Genomic DNA, 19,253 nt, shown 5'->3' with positions numbered 1-19,253 from the left:
TTAAACTCATTACATACACAAATGAAAAAAATTAGAGAGAACACAGGTGAAGGGCATAGGACTAAGTAGTGCTTGCACCCAGCTTTGAGGGGGAAACTTTAGTTTATTTTAATGGAGCATATATGTATATGTGAGAGCATGCAGTAATTAGGAATGTTTTACCAAGTTGACAAAGATTATCTTCAAAATATGCAGATAGTCTACAGAAGCCCAATGAAACTGACAGGCCTGATAAAAATAAAACTTGTGTGCTGCAATAAATTTTTACCAAGCTGGCTGGACTTTCTGTAGAGAGGGGAAAATCTTTGCTGCTTTGCCAAATTTTTAAAAAGCTATTATTCCATTTCACTTCAACTGACGAACAAATGTAGGCTGGGGGGTGTTAAAAACCCTCATCTGAGTGCAGCAGCAGAAAAGTGCTCCAATAAAGGAGAATTAAAATGTGCATGTGGATATTTTACACACACCATGATCCTTAAAGTAAGTGCAGGGTGGGTTTTGCACAACTCTCTTGGCTATACTAGACTCCACCTTCTTCTTGATATTCTGAAATCAGATTTTTAAAAAACATTTTTAATTCTCACAGGGTTGTTTCTCCATTGTCTTTAGTGGTGTTTTTGTATGTTTGTTGTTGTTGTTTGGTGGGGGGAGTTGTTTGGCTTTAAAGATATTCTCCTGTCCATATACAAGATTGACTGTGAGATGCCGAAGGGATAAGGTCTAGCAGAGTTTCTTGGCTGTGCTGTATGGCCTTGCCTCAGATAGTAGCATTTTGGTTCTTCCCCCCCCTCCATGAGATCTTTTTTTACTTCTGCAGCAATGTCTTCCCATGAGTAAAACATTACTCTCTCTCACACACGCTCACTCATACATTGCAAGGCCAGGAAGAGTAGGCAAAACATTTCCCCTTCCTTGCTGTGGAGGCCTCCTTGTATTTCCAATTTTGTTAGGAATCTATGGGTCAAGTACCCTTTATCTGGACTGCTTGGGACCAGCAGTGTTTGGGACTTCAGACTTTTCCAGATTTTGGAATCTTCTATATACAGTACAGGGCACAGGCGGAACTCTCGCGAGAGAGTTACAGCGGCAAGAAATAAAGGCAGCAAAGAGGAGGTGGACGGCTGAAGAGGCAAGCAGAGGAGGCGGGAGGCACTGGGGGGGGCAGGCAGCGGCGGGACAGCCTGGCCCAGTCCGGCCCTGAGAGATGCAGTGGCAGTTCCTCACCTGAGAAAGGTGAGCTAAGGCTTTGTTGTTGTTGTTACGGTATGGTGTCCAGATTTTGGAGCATTCCGGATTTTGAGTGTCCAGATAAGGGACCCTCAACCTGTACTACAACTCCAACCCTGGATCTATTCCAGAAATACTTCCACTCCTACAAGCCATGCTTCTGGTTCAGATTCCTGATGGAGAGAATTTCTCCCCCATGCCTAGTCCTAGTCCTCCGCTAGCCCGATTTTCTGCGACCGTGAGAACCACTGGGCTCGGCTGCCAGCCCGGTGGTTCTAGAGTGGGTAACCTGCTCAAGTACCCCTCCTCTAAAACTCAGTTTGCGGAGCGAGCGCTCCGCGAACCTGTTTTTTTAAAATCATGAGTAGTTTCGGTGCAGCTCCATGCCATGGCTACTCACGAGGAGACCACCAGAGGGGAGGCAAAAAGCCGCCTCCCAGGTCCGGGAGTCTCGCCAGCATGCCCTGCGTGCTCACACAGGGCATGCTGGAGCTTCCGGGGGTCAATTGCCCCCGCTCCTCCCAGCCCGCACCAGCTCTGACACGGAGCTGGCAATCATGTGAGTGGCCAATCTGGCCACCCAGAGCGCCTGCTGTGATCGTCTGCAGGGAGAGCAGGCTTAGCCATACAACTCCTATGGTAAACAATATAATTATAACATTAAAAGAACTTTGATCATATCATAGACAAGTATATGCACAATATTGGAATGAAGCACATACACAGAGGATAGAGATCATGGAGATTTTCACAGCTCCCCTTGCCAACTGCCTATGTCCTTGAAAGAAGGCTCATCTCGTGTTTTTTCTGGTAAGATATTAGACTGGATCCAAAGGTTTCCTTCTTCCAATGGGAAACATGTCATCCAACAGAAGGAATCTCTGACAAAAGGAGCCTTATTCCATCAGATGAAACTCCTTCCATTGGAGAAAGGGACCCTCTGGAGCCAACTCACTGATATTTTGGGGAAACAAGATTTAGAGAATTTGTGATTATGATGTTAAACTAAAGTAGATGAATGAATAGTAGTTACTTGATGAATCGCTGTTTGACCCCTGTTCTTTATTCTTATGGTTGCTGGTTGCTGTTAGTTCTGCTGTGGTACTATGCCTTAAATGGCTGTCTTAATTTGATTTTTATCTTGTATAAATTGCTTGCTGCAAATCTTTAATGGAAAAGGCAGCATGTAAAAGTTTCCAACTAATGAGACCAGTCCCTAACCCCCTGAAAAAAAATCCTGAAATGTCAACTTGAGTATATAAGGATTAAATTTATAGTTTATTTTCAGAATCTAGCAGATCACATAGTGAATACTATTAAAAGTAATGTTAACACAGAACTTTTCAGAATGGTTACTCTTGGTAAAAAACGATTTCTAAAAATATTAGTAAGACAATAAGAAACAAATTTTAAAACAAACCTTTTCTTGAATCAGCCTCTGCAGGTGAATTCCACATGACAACATAGCAGAGAACATAGTCATCATGTAATGTTGAACTTTGCATATTCCAGTTGCCAGTGAGTTTATCACAGCAGGTAATCCCACCTTTTCAATGACACTCTGGAAAGCACTGGGTGAGTGACGAGTAATTTTGCATAATGCCTAAATGAAACAAAAAACTTCTGATCAGATATTGAATTTATTTTGATAAATGTACATAGGAAGATATAAATATCAATTTTGAATGTATTTGTTTTAAAATTTATAGGCTGCTTTTCAATCACATGGACCTTCAAAGCTGCCCTGAATTGCTTCAAGACTGCAGAACTCAAACATGGAAACCAGACCCCACATTGGCAATTTGCTTTTTTTGAAAAGACATTGGGTTGGATCCAAAAGGTATCATTATTTATGACTTAAATAAATTTAAAAGCAATGTTTATATATTGCTTTTCAAGACAAAGTTCTCAAAGCAATTTACCTTAAAAAAACAACAACAGGAAACAGATGATTCCCTGTCCCCAAAGGGCTCATAATTTAAAAAGAAACACATGGTGGAGACCAGCAGCAGGCACTGGATGGATGCTGTGCTGATGTTAAATAGGCACAGTTGCTTCCCCTCTGGTATATATAAAGAAAAGTACAGTTTTAAGAGGTGTCTCTTTGCCTGCTTAGTAGGTAGCTTATATGAGCCAAAAGGCACTTCCATAAGCCATTCCTCAACTTCCATGGAAATCCCCCTTCCTGCTAAAGCCCCTCACACTCCATCTCAGGCTCTTCCAGGGTCCCCAACCCTTGTGCAGTTTTAAGGAGAGCAGGGGGCTTCACAATTAATCTATCCCAATGCTCGGCAATTTTAAGTTATATTAAACAACAATATAGATTATATTTCCATGTCTATGACAAACTGTTCTACTTATTATTTCTTGTTTACACAACCAGACAGGTGTTATTGACTGGTTTGTTTTATCCAGTCCTTCCAAAGGACCATCGAGTCCTTCCCAAGGACCTGGGATGGCTGAATTTTATCATCAATACTGTTGGTTATTATAGATATCGTCGCAAAATATAGGCTGCTCCCAGTAAAGTTGCTTTTTATAATTGGCTGATGGTGATTTCTGTGGCCCCTATAGTGTTGAGGTGCTCTTCAAGTTGTTTTGGAATTGCACCTAGGGTGCCAATTACCACTGGGATTATTTAGGTCTTTTTCTGCCACAGCCTTTCAATTACAATTTGTAGATCTTTGTATTTTGTGATCTTTTCTATTTCTTTTTCTTCTATTCTATATCCCCTGGTATTGCTATGGTATGTCGATTATTTTAACTTGTTTTTCTTTCTTTTCAACTACAGTTATATCTGGTGTACTGTCTGTTTGTAGTCAGAAGTCCCATAATATTTTTACATCTTCATTTTCTACCACTTTTTCAATTGTATGGTCCCACCAATTTTTGGCTACAGGTAGTTTGTATTTTTTGCAGATGTTCCAGTGTATCATCCCTGCTACCTTGTCATGCCTTTGTTTGTAGTTAGTCTGTGCGATCTTTTTTACAACAGCTGATTAGGTGGTCCATTGTTTCATCTGTTTCTTTACAATGGCGGTACTTGCTGTTTGTTGTCGATTTTTCGACTTTTGCTCTTATTGCATTTGTTCTTAGTGCCTGTTCTTGTGCAGCCAGTATTAAACCCTCTGTTTCTTTCTTCAAGTTGCCATTCTTAAGCCATTGCCAGGTCTTGGTGATGTCTGATTTTCCACTTATATTGTGCAAATATTGACTATGCAGTGGCTTATTTTTCCATTTTTCCGCTCGGTTCTTGACTTGTTCTTTCTTGTAGGCCTGCTTTGTTTCATTGGTGTTGAATAGTTTCTCATTATTGACCATTTGAAGTGCATCTTCTTCACTGTCCTTGATATATTCTTCAAGGCCTCTTTTCTCCTCCTCTACTGTTTGATGGACTTGCAGCATTCCTCTTCCACCTGAGCTGCAAGGGAGGTATAGCCTATCTACATCACTGCGGGGGTGCAGAACATGATTGATGGTCATTATTTTCCTGGCCTTACGATCTAGCGTCTCTAGCTCTGCCTATTATTCTATTATTAATTAATATTAGTCTATTATTCCTGCAGTGTATCTGATAACAGGTATAGCCCAGGTGTTTATGGCGTGTATGGTGTTCCCGCCATTGAGTTTGGACTTGAGGATTTTTCTAACTCTCCTGATGTTACTTCCAATTTTTCTTTTAACTTGAGCATGTGCAATGTTATCAGCCTGGAGAATGCCCAAGTATTTGTAATGTTCTTTCTCTTCCAGGTTCTTGATCTTGCTTCCATTGGGCAGTTCTATTCCTTCTGTTTTTCTTATTTTCCCGCTGTTCATTATTAATGCAGCACACTTGTCTATTCCAAACTCCATTGCTATATCGCTACTGAATTTACGGACAGTGTTTAGCAGTGATTCGATTTCTGACTGGGACTTTCCATACAACTTCAGATCGTCCATGTACAGAAGATGGTTTATTTGACTTGATGTTTGGTATCTGAGGCCTGTTTTGTTTAGTATTTGTGAAAGTGGAGTCATGGCAATTACAAAAAACAGGGGGGATTGTGAGTCTTCTTGGAAAATACCTCTTCTAATGCTAACCTGTCCAAGTGTCTTGCCATTGATTGGTAACTGTGTACTCCACATGCTCATTGCTTTTTAAAATAAATATCTGAATGTTTTTGCTGACACCAGTTGTTTCTAAACATTTTAGTATCCATGTGTGAGGCAATGAGTCAAAGGTTTTCTTGTAGTCAATCCATGCAACACTTAGATTTGTTTTTCTTCTCTTGCAATGTTCTAAGATCATTTTGTCAATCAGCAGCTGGTCTTTTGTGCCTCTGGTGTTTGGGTAATTTCCTTTCTGTTCAACTGGAAGCTGTTTGTTAGTTAATAAGTGTTGCATCACTTCATCTGCTATTATTCCAGTTAATAATTTGAACATGGTTGGCAGGCAGGTGATCGGTCTATAATTACTTGGGACTGCACCTTTTGCTGGGTCTTTCATGATGAGATGAGTTTTCCCAGTTGTTAACCATTGTTCAATATCACCTCCTTGCAAAATGTGATTGAACTGTTTTGCTAGTCGTTTATGAAGGTTTGTTAGGTGTTTAAGCCAAAAGCCATGCAGTTCATCATCGCCTGGCGCAGTCCAATTTTTAATTTTCTTTGCTCTTTCACTTATTAATTCTGGTGTTATTATTAGATCTTGCATTTGTTGGTTACATTTTTTGACCTCTTTCACCCAGCCTGCTTTTTTATTATAATCTATTGGATTGTCCCATAATTTTCCCCAGAATTGCACTGTTCCTTCTATGCTTTGGTAGAAACGTCTCTGATTCGACTGGAATTGGAGATTCTGCCTGTGTTGTGTAATTCTGGCTTCGTATCTGCTAATCTTCTTTGACACTGCTGTAATTTGCTGCTTTATTATTTCCAGGACTTCTCTAATTTTCCTTGAATCTAGGTGGTGTTTTTGGATCAGATACTGTTGGGTGTTTTCATTCTTCAGCTTCTTGTCTTTCATATCTTTCAATTTACTAGCATCTGATCTAAGGCTGGAGATTTTATTTTCTAATCTAATCTTCCTTTTAGGTGATGCTCTACTTTCTTTTTTGACAGGTCCACTGATCTTATATCTGCGCTCTTGTGTTGTTATTGTTGCTGCATTGTATATTAGTCGGTTTGTTTCTTGCAAATTATTGGTTATTTCTTCAAGTGCAGCATTGACATCTTTTAATGCCTGAGCAAGTTGTTTTTTGGCAACTGTTTTTAGCACTGGAAGTCAAACCCTGGTGGTTGTTTGGTTCATGTGCTCAGTTATTTTTTGCTTTAGTTCTTGTTGCTTTTCTGTTAAACAGCATTCGGGTTTTTGAGGTGAAGGCAAAGGGAAGGTTGCCTGGTTTTGATTTTGAAACAGTGGCATCCTCTATTTCCAGCACTTCCTCCACCTGCGCCTGAGCAACTGCTTCAGTTGGTGGTAATTCTTCTTCCATATCTTGAGCCTGTGTTGCCCTTTGCAGTTCTTCCAGCTCAACTTCTGTGAATACTTTATTTCTTATTATGAATCTTCTCTGGTCTGCTAGCCTTTGTTCTGTTATTTCCGTATCTGGATGCTTCTCTTTCCAAATTTGGTATATTTCTTTTTCTTCTATTCTGTTATCCCCTGGTATTGCAATGTCGATTATTTTAACTTGTTTTTCTTTCTTCTCAACTACAGTTATATCTGGTGTATTGTGTGGCAGATGTTTGTGTTTGTAGTTGGAAGTCCCATAATATTTTTGCATCTTCATCTGTTTGTAGTCAGTCTTTGTGATCTTTTTACAACAGCTGATTAGGTGGTCCATGGTTTCATCTGCTTCTTTACAAAGGCGGCACTTGCTGTTTTTTGTTGACTTTTCTACTTTTGCTCTTATTGCATTTGTTCTTAGTGCCTGTTCTTGTGCAGCTAGTATTATTATTAATTTGATTTCTATACCGCCTTTCCAAAAATGGCTCAGGGCGGTTGACACAGAGAAATAATAAATAAATAAGATGGATCACTGTCCCCAAAAGGCTCACAATCTAAAAAGAAACATTACACACCAGCAGCAGTCACTGGAGGTACTGTGCTGCGGGTGGATAGGGCCAGTTACTCATCCCTTGCTAAATAAAGAGAATCACCATGTTAAAAGGTGCCTCTTTGCCAAGTTAGCAGGGGGATTCCAAGTTATGACTGGAATCCACAAACCCACTGCACTGACTGGGTTCCAGAAAACCCCATGCATATGTGGGATCAGAGAGATGACACCGCTCAATGGCCGAGCATCTTCTCCCAAGGCTGTAAGTGGTCAGAGCAGTCCACGAGGTGCTGGTTAAGAGTTGGTTGCTACACCAAATCATTGTCACCCCAGTCCCCACATGATAGATGCTCTATCAGAGACTGATAGAGCATCTCTTTTCTTGGGCATTGCTCACCCACTACCTCTTTCCCAGACTGTAGAAAGGGAGAAGCGAAGGAAACTGAAAGCAAATGGAAGAACGCAAAAGTATGTAGATGCTGGTGGTAGGAACCCCCTATATTCCCCTGTCTTATCCACTGTTCCCTCTAAGGCGTGCGCATGTGCATGCGCTCACAAGTTTTCTGATGTCTGCTTAGTTAATCTTAGCTCCTGCTCAGGTTGAATTAGGAAGGCCCCACTCTGAATGCATGTGCGCACACAGTGCCTTGATACTGTTGCCCAGAACAAAAATCATTCCACACAGAGGTGAAAAAAATTAGAGGGACCACTGCTCTTATCATACAACCCTTCAACACAAAAAATGAAATGAACACCAATTAAGGAGAATACAAATATAAGACTACACAACTGCCTATCTCCTCAAAAGCTACAAGATGACAGTCCTGTATTTTTAAAAGCCTGTAAACACACATACAACTGTGAGACGAGACCAACCTTTATAGTTGCATATATGACTAGCGACTTCCACTGGTAAAATGGCACTGAGGCCTTATAAAGCCAATCCACTGTTACCAAGTGGGTATGTTTGGGGGCTCCCCAGAGCACCCCTATACCTGGTTTTAGGCTACCATCTGGTAGTTCCCACATTTGGATGTTCAGATCCCACAGTACCATGAGATCTCTAATTGGTTCGCATGAGCTAACTCATAGGGCATGTCATTTGGCATGTAGCTTGGGAAATGGTGGCTCTCAGGTCAAGTTTAATTTCAAGACTGCAGGAGAACAACCCTGCACTTGCCTCCTTGATTGGTTTCAGTGGGGAATGCCAGAGTAGATGTGATTTGATCAAGCGCTATTCTTTTTCAAGTATTCTCCATGTGTTGGCACAGCAGATCAGGTCAAGATACCACCTTCTCAGGAAGGAGTAATAAGAGCTAGCAGGTCATCTCCTTTGCTAATAAGCGTGTTAATGACTGGCTTGGGGCACAGGAAGCTAGCTTGTTAAAACATTCCTAGACCCTCCCGAGGTCTTTCCTGACTACACAAGATAAGCTCTGATGTGCCCATTTCATTTCACCCTGCACAGGTTCATCGACCCAATCATTCAATTGTCCTGTTAGAAGCACACCCATCAATGGTCTGACATGACACAATGGACTCTCTTGTCCACTATTGCTGCCACCTTTGTCAACAGAACGGTGCAATCAGCATAATGCCCTCGGGCAAGATTTTTGCTATTAGTGGCCTAGACACAATCAATCCGTGTGTGTCTCCTTTGATTCACCAGGTGTCTCTTCCTCAGAGTCACCAGCTGCCTGTCGTCACGTCTTGGCATTGGCACCTCCATCCCGCCTTGCATTGACTCTCGCTCCTGACTTGCTTGTCATTTCCAGACCAACCCTTTTCCCTAGCCTGGTCTGCACAGCCCTCTTGGCTGCAAGATCCTGGTCCCCCGAGATTAGATCCATAACCAATGCTCCATTTATCACCAGCAAATTATTATTACTCGTATTACTATAACTCATGGTTTTTATTTATACAGTACTATTCATATACGTGCCACTTAAAAAAGAATGAGAGGACAGGCCACTGCCCCAGGGGGCTTACAATCTAGACACAGACACAAATGAGGTCCAGAGAAGCTCTAACATGTGAAAGGAGAGTGAAAGCATGGTTTGGGACCCCTACTTCAACTTAAAGTTTGAACCAATGTATATTCCTTTGGAGCACTCAACTGAGTTCAGTGCTAACAAATATAAGTTGGGGGGAAGCCTCGGACTATTGCCCAATTAGTCTTCTGCAGATAAGCAACACACCTGGGGCTACTGACAGCTTCTCTACTTATTTACACAGAGCTACATGGGGAGCACCTTTTTATTGGGAGGAGAGCAGCCAAACCTTTGAGCTTCTCTTCACAGCTACATTATCCATATCACAGTGACTTTATGATTACATGTTGATGACAAATAAATTTTCTAGAACAATACTTTCAAACACTTTATGGCTAACAAGGGCATATTTATGCTTTTTATTTGGCGTAAGCAGCAAAGTGGCCAAATTTGCAGATGGCACTAAGCTATTTAGGATAGTGAAATCCAAAAGAGATTGTGAGGAGCTCCAAAAGGATCTCTCCAAACTGGGTGAGTGGACAACAAAATGGCAAATTCGGTTCAATGTAAGGAAGTGTAAAGTGATGAATATTGGGGCGAAAAAACCACTTCAAATATACACGGATGGGTTCTGAGCTGTCAGTGACTGACCAGGAGAGAGATATTGGGATCGTGGTGTATAGCTTGTTGAAAAAGTTGACTCAGTGCACAGCAGCTGTGAAAAAGACAAATTCCATGATAGGGATCATTAGGAAAGGGATTGAACATAAAAATGCTAGTCTTATAAATGCTCTTATATAAATACTGCATACAGATCTGGTCTGTATCTTAAGGAGGACATTGTAGACCTGGAAAAGGTGCAGAAGAAGGCAACCAAGATGAGCAGGGGCCTGGAACATTTTCTTTATGAGGCAAGGCTACAGCATCTGGAGCTTTTTAGTTTGGAAAAGAGGCAACTATGAGGAGACATGAGAGAGGTGTATAAAGTTATGCATGAAGTAGAGAGTGTGTATAGAAATAAATTTTTCTCCTTCTCTCACAATACTAGAACCAGGGGTCATCCCATGAAACTGAAGGCCGGGAAATTTAGGACTCACAAAAGGAAGTACTTTTCCACACTGTACATAATTAATCTATGGAATTCTCTGCTACAGGATATGGTGATGGCCACTAGCTTGGATGGCTTTAAAAGGGGCTTAGACAAATTCATGGAGGACAGGTCTATCAATGGCCACTAGTCTGGTGCAGTGATGCAACTGCAAATTCAGAAGTGCAGCTGCCCTCCATGACAGCCCCCATAGCCATGACCACCCCAACAGCCAGAGAAGCTGAGAAGTACCAGCACTCCGTCCCTGTGCATTCCCCCTTCACCACACCCCTGGTCTGTGAGAGAGAGAGAAAGAGAGAGAGAGAGCATGCCCTTGCCTGTGGGCTAAGAGGCATCTGGTGGGCCACAGTGTGAAACAGGATGCTGGGCCTTTGGCCTGATCCAGCAGGGCTGCAATTATGTTCTTATTTAGAGACAAATCTTAACCACCAAGCTTGTAAAAATGAACCAATACTGACTCTGAAATCTAACAGAATTATTTCTGGTTTCTGACACTAGCAAGATGATGAAAGATTCAGTCCCTCTAGAAGATATATCTGTGACACATACCTGAGGCTGGTTACACTCCAAAGCAAACAGAAAATGTTGTGACACAGTTCTGCTTTATCATCCATGACAGATAAGACTGAAGAGGGCAGCAGTATTTACTATCCCACTTGCAGGCTGCATTGTGGATACCTCAGGTGGAAAGAAAGTATTTCCTTAATGCTAAAGATTAAAGGGAGATCCTATTTTGTATGTTTTTATTATTGATTTAATAAATTAAATTACAACAGCCAGCTCGGCTCTTTCAGAATGTTTTTTAAAAGTATGATTCCTACTTCCTGCACAGAAAAGTGAATGCCTTTGACAAGAACTGCCCCCTTCTAACTCAACAAAGAGGCACCTTTTAAAGTGGTGATGCATTTTATTTAGCAGGGGGAGAGTGACTGTTTCTAGTGGTTGTTGCCATTGCCTTCCTTATGTTTCTTTTTCGATTGTGAGTCCTTTGGGGACAAGAAACCATTTTCTCATTCTCTTTTGAGAACTTCTCTATTGAAAAGCAGCACATAAATATACCTTGTGATATGTCATGTATACGATGGCCCAGAGTTCTTATTTATATACATATTTTAAGAAGTAAACTTATATTCAGATTTTCTTGAAGCACATACCCCATAGGGCACCACAAAACTTGTAACAAATAGCATCAAACGTATTTAGGATATATTTGAATGTCTATCCTATCCTGTCTCTAGTTGAGCGTCTGCAGAATTCTTTAAAAGATGGGGAAATGAAAGTTAGAACAATGAGTAAGCTTTATTTTTTAAGAACAAAATTATCTTACCGAAATAGCAGTAATTCTCAAGGAATCTATAGTTGAATGTGTAAAAAGATACCATAATACTGGGCCAATTTCTCCAGTAATAAATCCTTGAGTGTGACAAGAGAAAGTGGAACAGACATTTTCAACAATCTTGGCTGCCATATGGTTTACAATACGGTCCTCCTAGAAAGAAGGAAAGAGCATTTTTATTGTATCACTTCTGATACAACTAAAAACTATAATATGACAGATACAGGGAAAAGGCACATACAAAATGCCTAGGCCATCATTTCCCCCACACCGAATTTGTTAAAAATAATGTTAAAATTTCTCTTTTCTCATAAGAACTAATCAAACCATGGTGCTTCACATGTGATTTCTGCAGCTGCCCATTTCTTTAAATGTCTCCTATTTATCAGCCAATAGACAGAAGAAAACGGGAATGCAGGGCCTGTAATCCAATGATCCAGCTCCCTGTATCCCCATTTCCATATATTTTCCCCTATAATCAATGTCTGCAAATGCACTGTGTGTAGGACTTCATTCTGAACGTATGATGTACGATGAATTTGCTCAGCCACTTGCCATTAAGGGTTGCTCCCTGTTCTCAAAATCCAGAAAAAAGAGTGGGTGCAGAGGGGAAATGCCTGACTAACAAGCAGAAGGTTGCTGGTTCTAATCCCTGCTGGTACTATATCAGGCAGCAGCAATATAGGAAAGATGCTGAAAGGCATCATCTCATATTGCGCGGGAGGAGGCAATGGTAAACCCCTCCTGTATTCTACAAAAGAAAACCACAGGGATCTGTGGCTGCCAGGAGTCAAAATCGACTTGACGACACATTTTACCTTTATATCTACTTCCTCCAGAAAACTCTGTTACTCCAGTGCCCAAGAGATTCTAGATGACCTCAGCCATCAGTGTCCTTTTTATTAGATTAAGGCTAAGGGAAGTGACAAACTCATCCCAAGACAGGTGTCAAAACTGCAGGGCATAGTGAGTCAGACTGATTGAACCCACTTGCTTAAAAATTACCTATTCCTCCTAATTGCAAAGACTATCTCTACTGTTATATGCAATAGCCTGACTTCAAACAAGTTATACTGAAGATTAATACCAGTACTAAGATACGTTATTTCTTTCTACTCCACACAAAAAGATGTGTATGGATAAAAATTTTATCCAAAAGCAGATTGCTCAATAAAACCCGGGGGGGGAATCAATTAGAAGGTGAAAACCAAAAAGGTTAACCTTCCCCCGACATTCATTGCAAAATGCTATTTCCAGTTATAACCACGGCTGAGCCTTTTTCCCCCCAGAACATCAATATATTTATTCACTTGAGAACAATATAAATAATTGCAAAGTTTTCAATCTTTAGGACTTTAGTGTTCCCTTCATACAACTTTACCTTAATACCAGCACTGAGTATCTAGAATTAATCTTAACTAACAACTGAGCAAGAATTATTAAACTAATCAGAAAAAGGAACAAAGTCATTAGTATATGTTCTGTACATACTGGTGACCTTCAGTGGTTGGGGTGGGTGGGTAGGTAGGCAGCCATGAGTTTGTATGTGTGTATGTGTGCACACACATAAATCTCGTGAAAAACTGTTCTAACAAGATAATTAATGGAAGACTGATTCCTAAATTCCACATCAAATTTCTCAGCATTAAATTGCCCTTAAATTAAATTTCAACCAGACAATTCAAATATTTCACCCAATATTTTTCTTGAACCTATTTCATATTGATGTAGTACTACCAGCTTTAATGGAATTACTTCTGATGGCAACAAATGTAAAACTCAGAATAATCTGGATAGGAACATTAAAAGCACTGCTCAGGTAAAATACACATTTCATTGTGAAACGAACACCAGGAAAAAAGTAACAAATTACATAAATTATGTTATTTGTACATTATTTCTAAGATACTTTTAATGCCAATGTAATATACACTGATGAGGCTTGTGTCTCCCATTCACATGTTTATTTCAGCTTAATAGTATTTTCTAGACACTTCACACTGTAGGTGAAGTCACAAATCTATAAACATAGTAGCATACCTGAAAATACTTAAATGTTTAAAGGTTAATAGCAAGGGATATTTAAATGTAATTATTAGAAGCACTTATTGGGGATTCAATATTGCTTTAAATGCCATACATCAAACCAAAATTAAAATGCATTTTAAAGAAACACAAAAGTGTAATATAAGCAGATAGCAATTATGAATGGTAATCAGTTTTCAATAACATACAGCAATCATTTTGGCTATGGGCAGCTAAATATGCCCCTTGAGGTTTTCTTTAGCTTGAATATGGCAGCCAGAAACAAGATACACCATATTCCAAGTCCAAGATGCAGAACCACAGTTTCCTGGCTGGAAAAAGGTCAAGGATTGTCACAGTGTTCATAAACTCAATGAGGCTGTCAAACTAATTCAATTTGCTACCACCTGAGACAGGCTCTCTTTAGCCCCGCAGGGATCTATTATCAAAGAGTGTATGACTAAGAAGATTGTACTATCTTTTGCTTAATTAGCTCTCTAGAATGGAAGCCTGAACTAAACTAATATTTGGTCTCTTATACTAAAGAACTCTTTTCGTCTTAATGAGCACATAGGTTATGCCAGTTGTCAAAAATGTATAAATAAAACATTATTGCATTGCTTTTGTCAAAGCTCTGGTCTGTCCTGTATTGCTCATAAACTGGTCTAAAACAGATTCATTAGAAAACACAACAGCCTCTCCCCACTGCCCCAATTCTAATTTGAACAGATAATTTCAGGAGATATGAAACACCTGTAGCTTAAGAAAAGTTTGTATGTTCAAAACAGCAGCATTAAAGAAAGGATACTCATCAGTTAAATTACTGCACGTTCTCCTTTTAGCTAGAAAAGCACCAGACAGGCTCAGAGTTGCCTACTTCTCCTGATAGGGAGGCATTAAGTATTATAGGGAACAATTTCCATGTTCTCCAGCCCAGTACAGCAATACATATATTTCTTCTTCTTTTTTCATTTCCCAAGCAGCATTCTGAGAGAATCATTCAATTTTAGATCACTGCTTGGTGGAAACCCTTAATTTCATTAGGAAGCGCATTCCAGAGTCCCTGGAAACTGCCCACAGTGATTGGGTATGATGGGAGTTGTAGGTCAACAACAGCTGGAGGGCTGCAGTTTGACATCCCCCCCCCCCCCCGCTTTAGAAGATTCGAGATTGAGGCCCTGTGCAAGTGCAAGTGCACAGACTTCTTTAAGAACCTATGAGATATGTTTCCTAAAGCCAGTCCTGAATTTTTTTAAGGAGGAACTGAAAAAAACCTGTTTAGTCAGGCATTTAGTTTACAGTTTTAAAGCTTTGGTTTTTAGAGTTGTCACTGTATTTTTACATTGTTTTAATTGTATTAATGTTTTAATGGTTTTTAGATTGTGAACGGCCCAGGGATATTTTTTTATAGGGCAGTATACAAATGTATTCACTAAATACATGCATGCATACATACGGAGAGAGGTGTCACTGGGGAACGATGCAGGCATCACCATAGTTATCTGCCCACTTCTGACACATTAAAAGTGCCCCCTGGCCATCTTGCCTGAGGGCCCAACACTAAAATAACTTATTCCTGAGGATCCTGACAATCAACTAGGGATGTGAACAAAACTGTTTTGCTGGCTCAGCACGAATCCAAATTGGATTCAAGCTGACCCGGCCTGGTTTAATGCCCACTCGGCCTGGTTCAAGTTCGAACTGAGCTGGTTCAAAACAGCTTAGAGCCCTACTGGTAAAAGGGAATCTGGTGAAGATTCTCCTTTACTAGAGGTGGGGCAGGTGGGCATCCCTAAGGGTAGAGCAGGTGGGAGTGGGGTAAGTAACTACATACAAGTGCCTCCGGTGGTGGCGGCTCCTCCTCCCACCCCGTGGTCATGCAAATGGCTTCTGCACATGCATGGAGATCACTAAAATGGCCCCCGTGCTGATGACCGGCCTATGCTGGGGGATGCCAGCGTGGGGGTAGGGGGAGTCACCACCTATGACCGCCACAGGCACTCGTAAGTAGTTGCTTACCCACTTACCACCCACTTTACCTTTAGGGAAGTCCCCCTGGCCCCCCCCCCCTTTACTGGAAAAGGAGAATCCTCACCAGATTCCCCTTTACCAGTAGGGTTCCAAGCTGGCTCGGTTCAAACTGGGCCTGGTTTGGTTCGAACTCAGACCGGCCAAGGCCAGTATGGTTCAAACCCCAAGCTGTCAAGCTCGGCTCAAACAGAGCCGGCTTGCATAGCCCTACAATCAACTTTAAGGCAATATCACAATTGTTGTCCACTGGTGACAGTTTCACATACTGTAATTCTCACTCTCAGTTTTCCAAGAAAACCAGTACAACTTAAGTATACCCCCAAATCTCTCAAATAAATAACTAAAGTCTCATCATATGCTAAACTCATATCTTACGGGGCTTCTCTCATATGCTTTGACAATTGTGAATAACCATTCTGTATATATTTTGTAGTAAATTGTTTCTTAGAATACTATTCTATGAAGGATCCATTAGGATTGCCAAGAGTGAATCTCAACAGTTAAGATACTGTATACTATAGATTCCTGGCCACTTAATGATCTGAATAAGAACTCAACAGTACTTTTTAGGCTTGTCCAAGACTAAACTTCACTGAAAAATGTGCTAGATCTAAATCACCCCCTACAGATGATTGTTCCATTTCTTAGAAGATGCTTAACTTGCCCAACTTGTGTGAACATTTTAATATTTTATTGATAATTAATCTACATGTGATATGCTACAGCTTTAACTCATTACTTCTTGCAGGCATTCTATAAAATTATATAGTAGTATATTTTCCTTATTTTCCTCCTTCTTTGTCACTCTCTTCTGAAACCCTTCTCATTAGCAGCCAAGCCAAAAATATATGTTATCCAGGTACACCTGCCAGTACATCAATATTATAATTTCCCCCAATATCTCATAAACAGTGCTTGCGTTGATGTTTTGGGAAATGATAAAGGTGGCCCTTGTTATTCATGAGGGTTCTGTTTCCACCAATTAATACGAATATGTGCAAATATGGAAACCACAAATAACAAAATCTTGAGTCAATGAGAATGGGGGTAGTTGTTAGGCTCCTTGCTCTGAAAAAAAAAAGTGTGGGGGGATAAGGATAGAAAAGTATAGCACCTTGCTACCCACGTCCACAAGAATGCCCCAAATCCTCTTTTTGTTGTTGTTTTTAAACAACAAAAAAGCCACAAAATGCACTGCACTTCAACATGATGGTCAGAAATGACATCAGAAATCTTTTCTGGCCACTCAGAAACTGTGGATAGCAAAAACTGCCTATATTTCATGTGGCGGAGAAAGAAACTGGGTCTCTAAGATCCATCCATGGATAACAAGGGTCTCTTGTATTCACTTTCTTCTTGACAATAATGTGCCATCACTGACTTGTATTCAACTTTTGAAACAATTGTTAACCACCAGATTGTTCTCAGTGATGCTCGAGCTATACCACTTTTCCCCTTCAGTTTCATATTTATAACTTTGGCTTTTCATTCCAATGTGTATTAATTCTGCTTTACTATTATTTCTTCCAAGTCATAAAAGCAATGAATACTAAGTGGACACCTGACACAGTGAGGGAATTCCACTTTTTTGTCTCCTATCTTGGCAATCATCCATCCAGAGGATTTTCTGGCATCCAAAAGTTTTCTTTCATTATTTAAAATGTGTAAAAAGGACATAAACCTAAAAAGAAACACATTTGCTTGATACCCCCTCACCCCCACTACTTATAAGAAACATTTTCAGCCTTCAGCTTTGCCTTGGGCTTCAGTAATGTCAATTGGCCTCAGGTAAATAGTAAATGCAACCTATGAGGCACTGATCCATTTTTTAACCATTTCTTAAAACAAGAAATGCTTGTGATCTTGTCTTTTAAATCAAGGAAATCATTCCCCCCCCAAAAAAAACCCCAAACAAATGTATTCAGTACTTCGGGGTTCCTCAAATACGACATCCTTATGAGATGACAAGTAATGAAATATATATAGGCATATCAACTAATGTCTAGAAAAACAACCAAAAAAGCAGGACTTTTCAAATGCACATAGTGACAGGAATTATATTAGTTTTAAGGCCATTCCTTCAAGAATTCTATAACTTGAATAAAACATTAACCAACCTAATTTTATTTCCAAAATCAAAATCAAATAATGATTTATAAATGCTGAGCATATAGGAAAAGCCACTTTGTTTTTTGCACTTTGTTCTTCTGTGGGTCATGGTCTTATGATTATTTAAATTCAGGAACAATCCTTGGTTGATAAGGCAGTGCACTGCTGCAGGCTACAATCCTCACACAATGCCTAAAGGGTTATTACAATCCAGAAATTCTATTGAGAACAACAAAAGAACCTTACCCCTTCCCGAAGGCACCTCATTAGCACAGTGTAAGCAGCTGAAGGAAGGACCCAGCACTCTCTAGGGTGCTCTTTTTTTTCTTTCTGTAAATGAAGTGGAAGGACCAGAAATGAAACTAACAGCACAAATTATGTTAACTCTTTACTGTGAAAATTATAATTTCAAAATACACAATTGCTATGAAACTGAAATAATGCCTTTGCTGTCGTAACAGACACCATTACAAGCTGGTTTTGCTTAAAATGTAAGCTTTATTGTTAAATTGCTAAAGTGACTAATGTACATATTAGGGGTGTGCATGGTCCGTAGTCCCCCCGGTCCAGCACGGGGGGGACTGTAACTTTCAGCTGGGGGGTGGTAGTACTTACCTCCCCCCCAGCTGCTCTTCTACCTCCGGCGCTGTTCCTTTGAAGAATCTTCTTGGGGCAGCAGAGTTCCTCCCTGCCGCCCCTGCCTCCGTCGTCGTTCCTTAAAGTCCAAAAGAGACGAGCGCTAGCGGCGTGCATGCACCCTGCGCGGCGCGCTCATCTCTGACGCTGCTGCGCTCGTCTCTGACGCTGCTGCGCGCGCCGTGACGTATGTGGCGCGCGCCTGGCAGCGTCAGAGACGAGCGTGCGCGCCACGCAGGGCGCATGCACGCCGCTAGCGCTCATCTCTTTTGGACTTTAAGGAATGACGACGGGGGCAGGGGCAGCAGGGAGGAACTCTGCCGCCCCAAGAAGATTCTTCAAAGGAACAGCGCCGGAGGGGGAAGAGCGGCGGGGGGGTTAAGTACTACCACCACCCCCACTTAAAGTTACAGTCCCCTGCCCATCCGGACTGCCGGACCGGTCCGGCGGTCTTTTCTATTGTGCCGGACCAAAACCATGCACACTCCTAGTACATATTAGTCACAAATTAGCAATTGTTCCATCACTTTGTTTAAGTGAAAGATATAATATACATTTTAGAAGAGTCACTCGAGATAACACAAGAATATGTGCGCTGTAGAACATATAAACTCCCCTGCCCTATCCCAAGGCAGATTATTTGCATCGTCTTCCTTCATTTTTAGTTCGCAAGTACCTTGTGAAGTAGAGTCTAACACCTGAGAACAAAAAAGGTCAAACATGAACTTAAGAAAAATCCTTCCACAACTTAA

At 40.8% G+C, this 19,253-nt stretch overlaps 1 protein-coding gene across 9 annotated transcripts in view; it reads right to left on the bottom strand.

Annotated features, from left to right (window-relative positions):
• ULK4 (unc-51 like kinase 4) overlaps positions 1-19,253 on the bottom strand; it is a 370,052-nt gene that overhangs the window by 272,792 nt on the left and 78,007 nt on the right. For all 9 annotated transcript variants that reach the window (XM_053265063.1, XM_053265069.1, XM_053265068.1 and 6 more), the window contains exons 19-21: positions 18,112-18,195; positions 11,692-11,853; positions 2,648-2,830 (exon numbers count right to left, since the gene is read on the bottom strand). In XM_053265063.1, the coding sequence (XP_053121038.1) occupies positions 2,648-2,830; positions 11,692-11,853; positions 18,112-18,195 (429 nt within the window). The remainder of the gene's footprint in view (positions 1-2,647; positions 2,831-11,691; positions 11,854-18,111; positions 18,196-19,253) is intronic.

Source organism: Hemicordylus capensis, chromosome 6, assembly GCF_027244095.1.
Source record: "Hemicordylus capensis ecotype Gifberg chromosome 6, rHemCap1.1.pri, whole genome shotgun sequence".
NCBI classification, from domain to species: domain Eukaryota; kingdom Metazoa; phylum Chordata; class Lepidosauria; order Squamata; family Cordylidae; genus Hemicordylus; species Hemicordylus capensis.
Note: the sequence above shows the minus strand (reverse complement) of the source record. Positions and strands in the feature narration are given on the sequence as shown.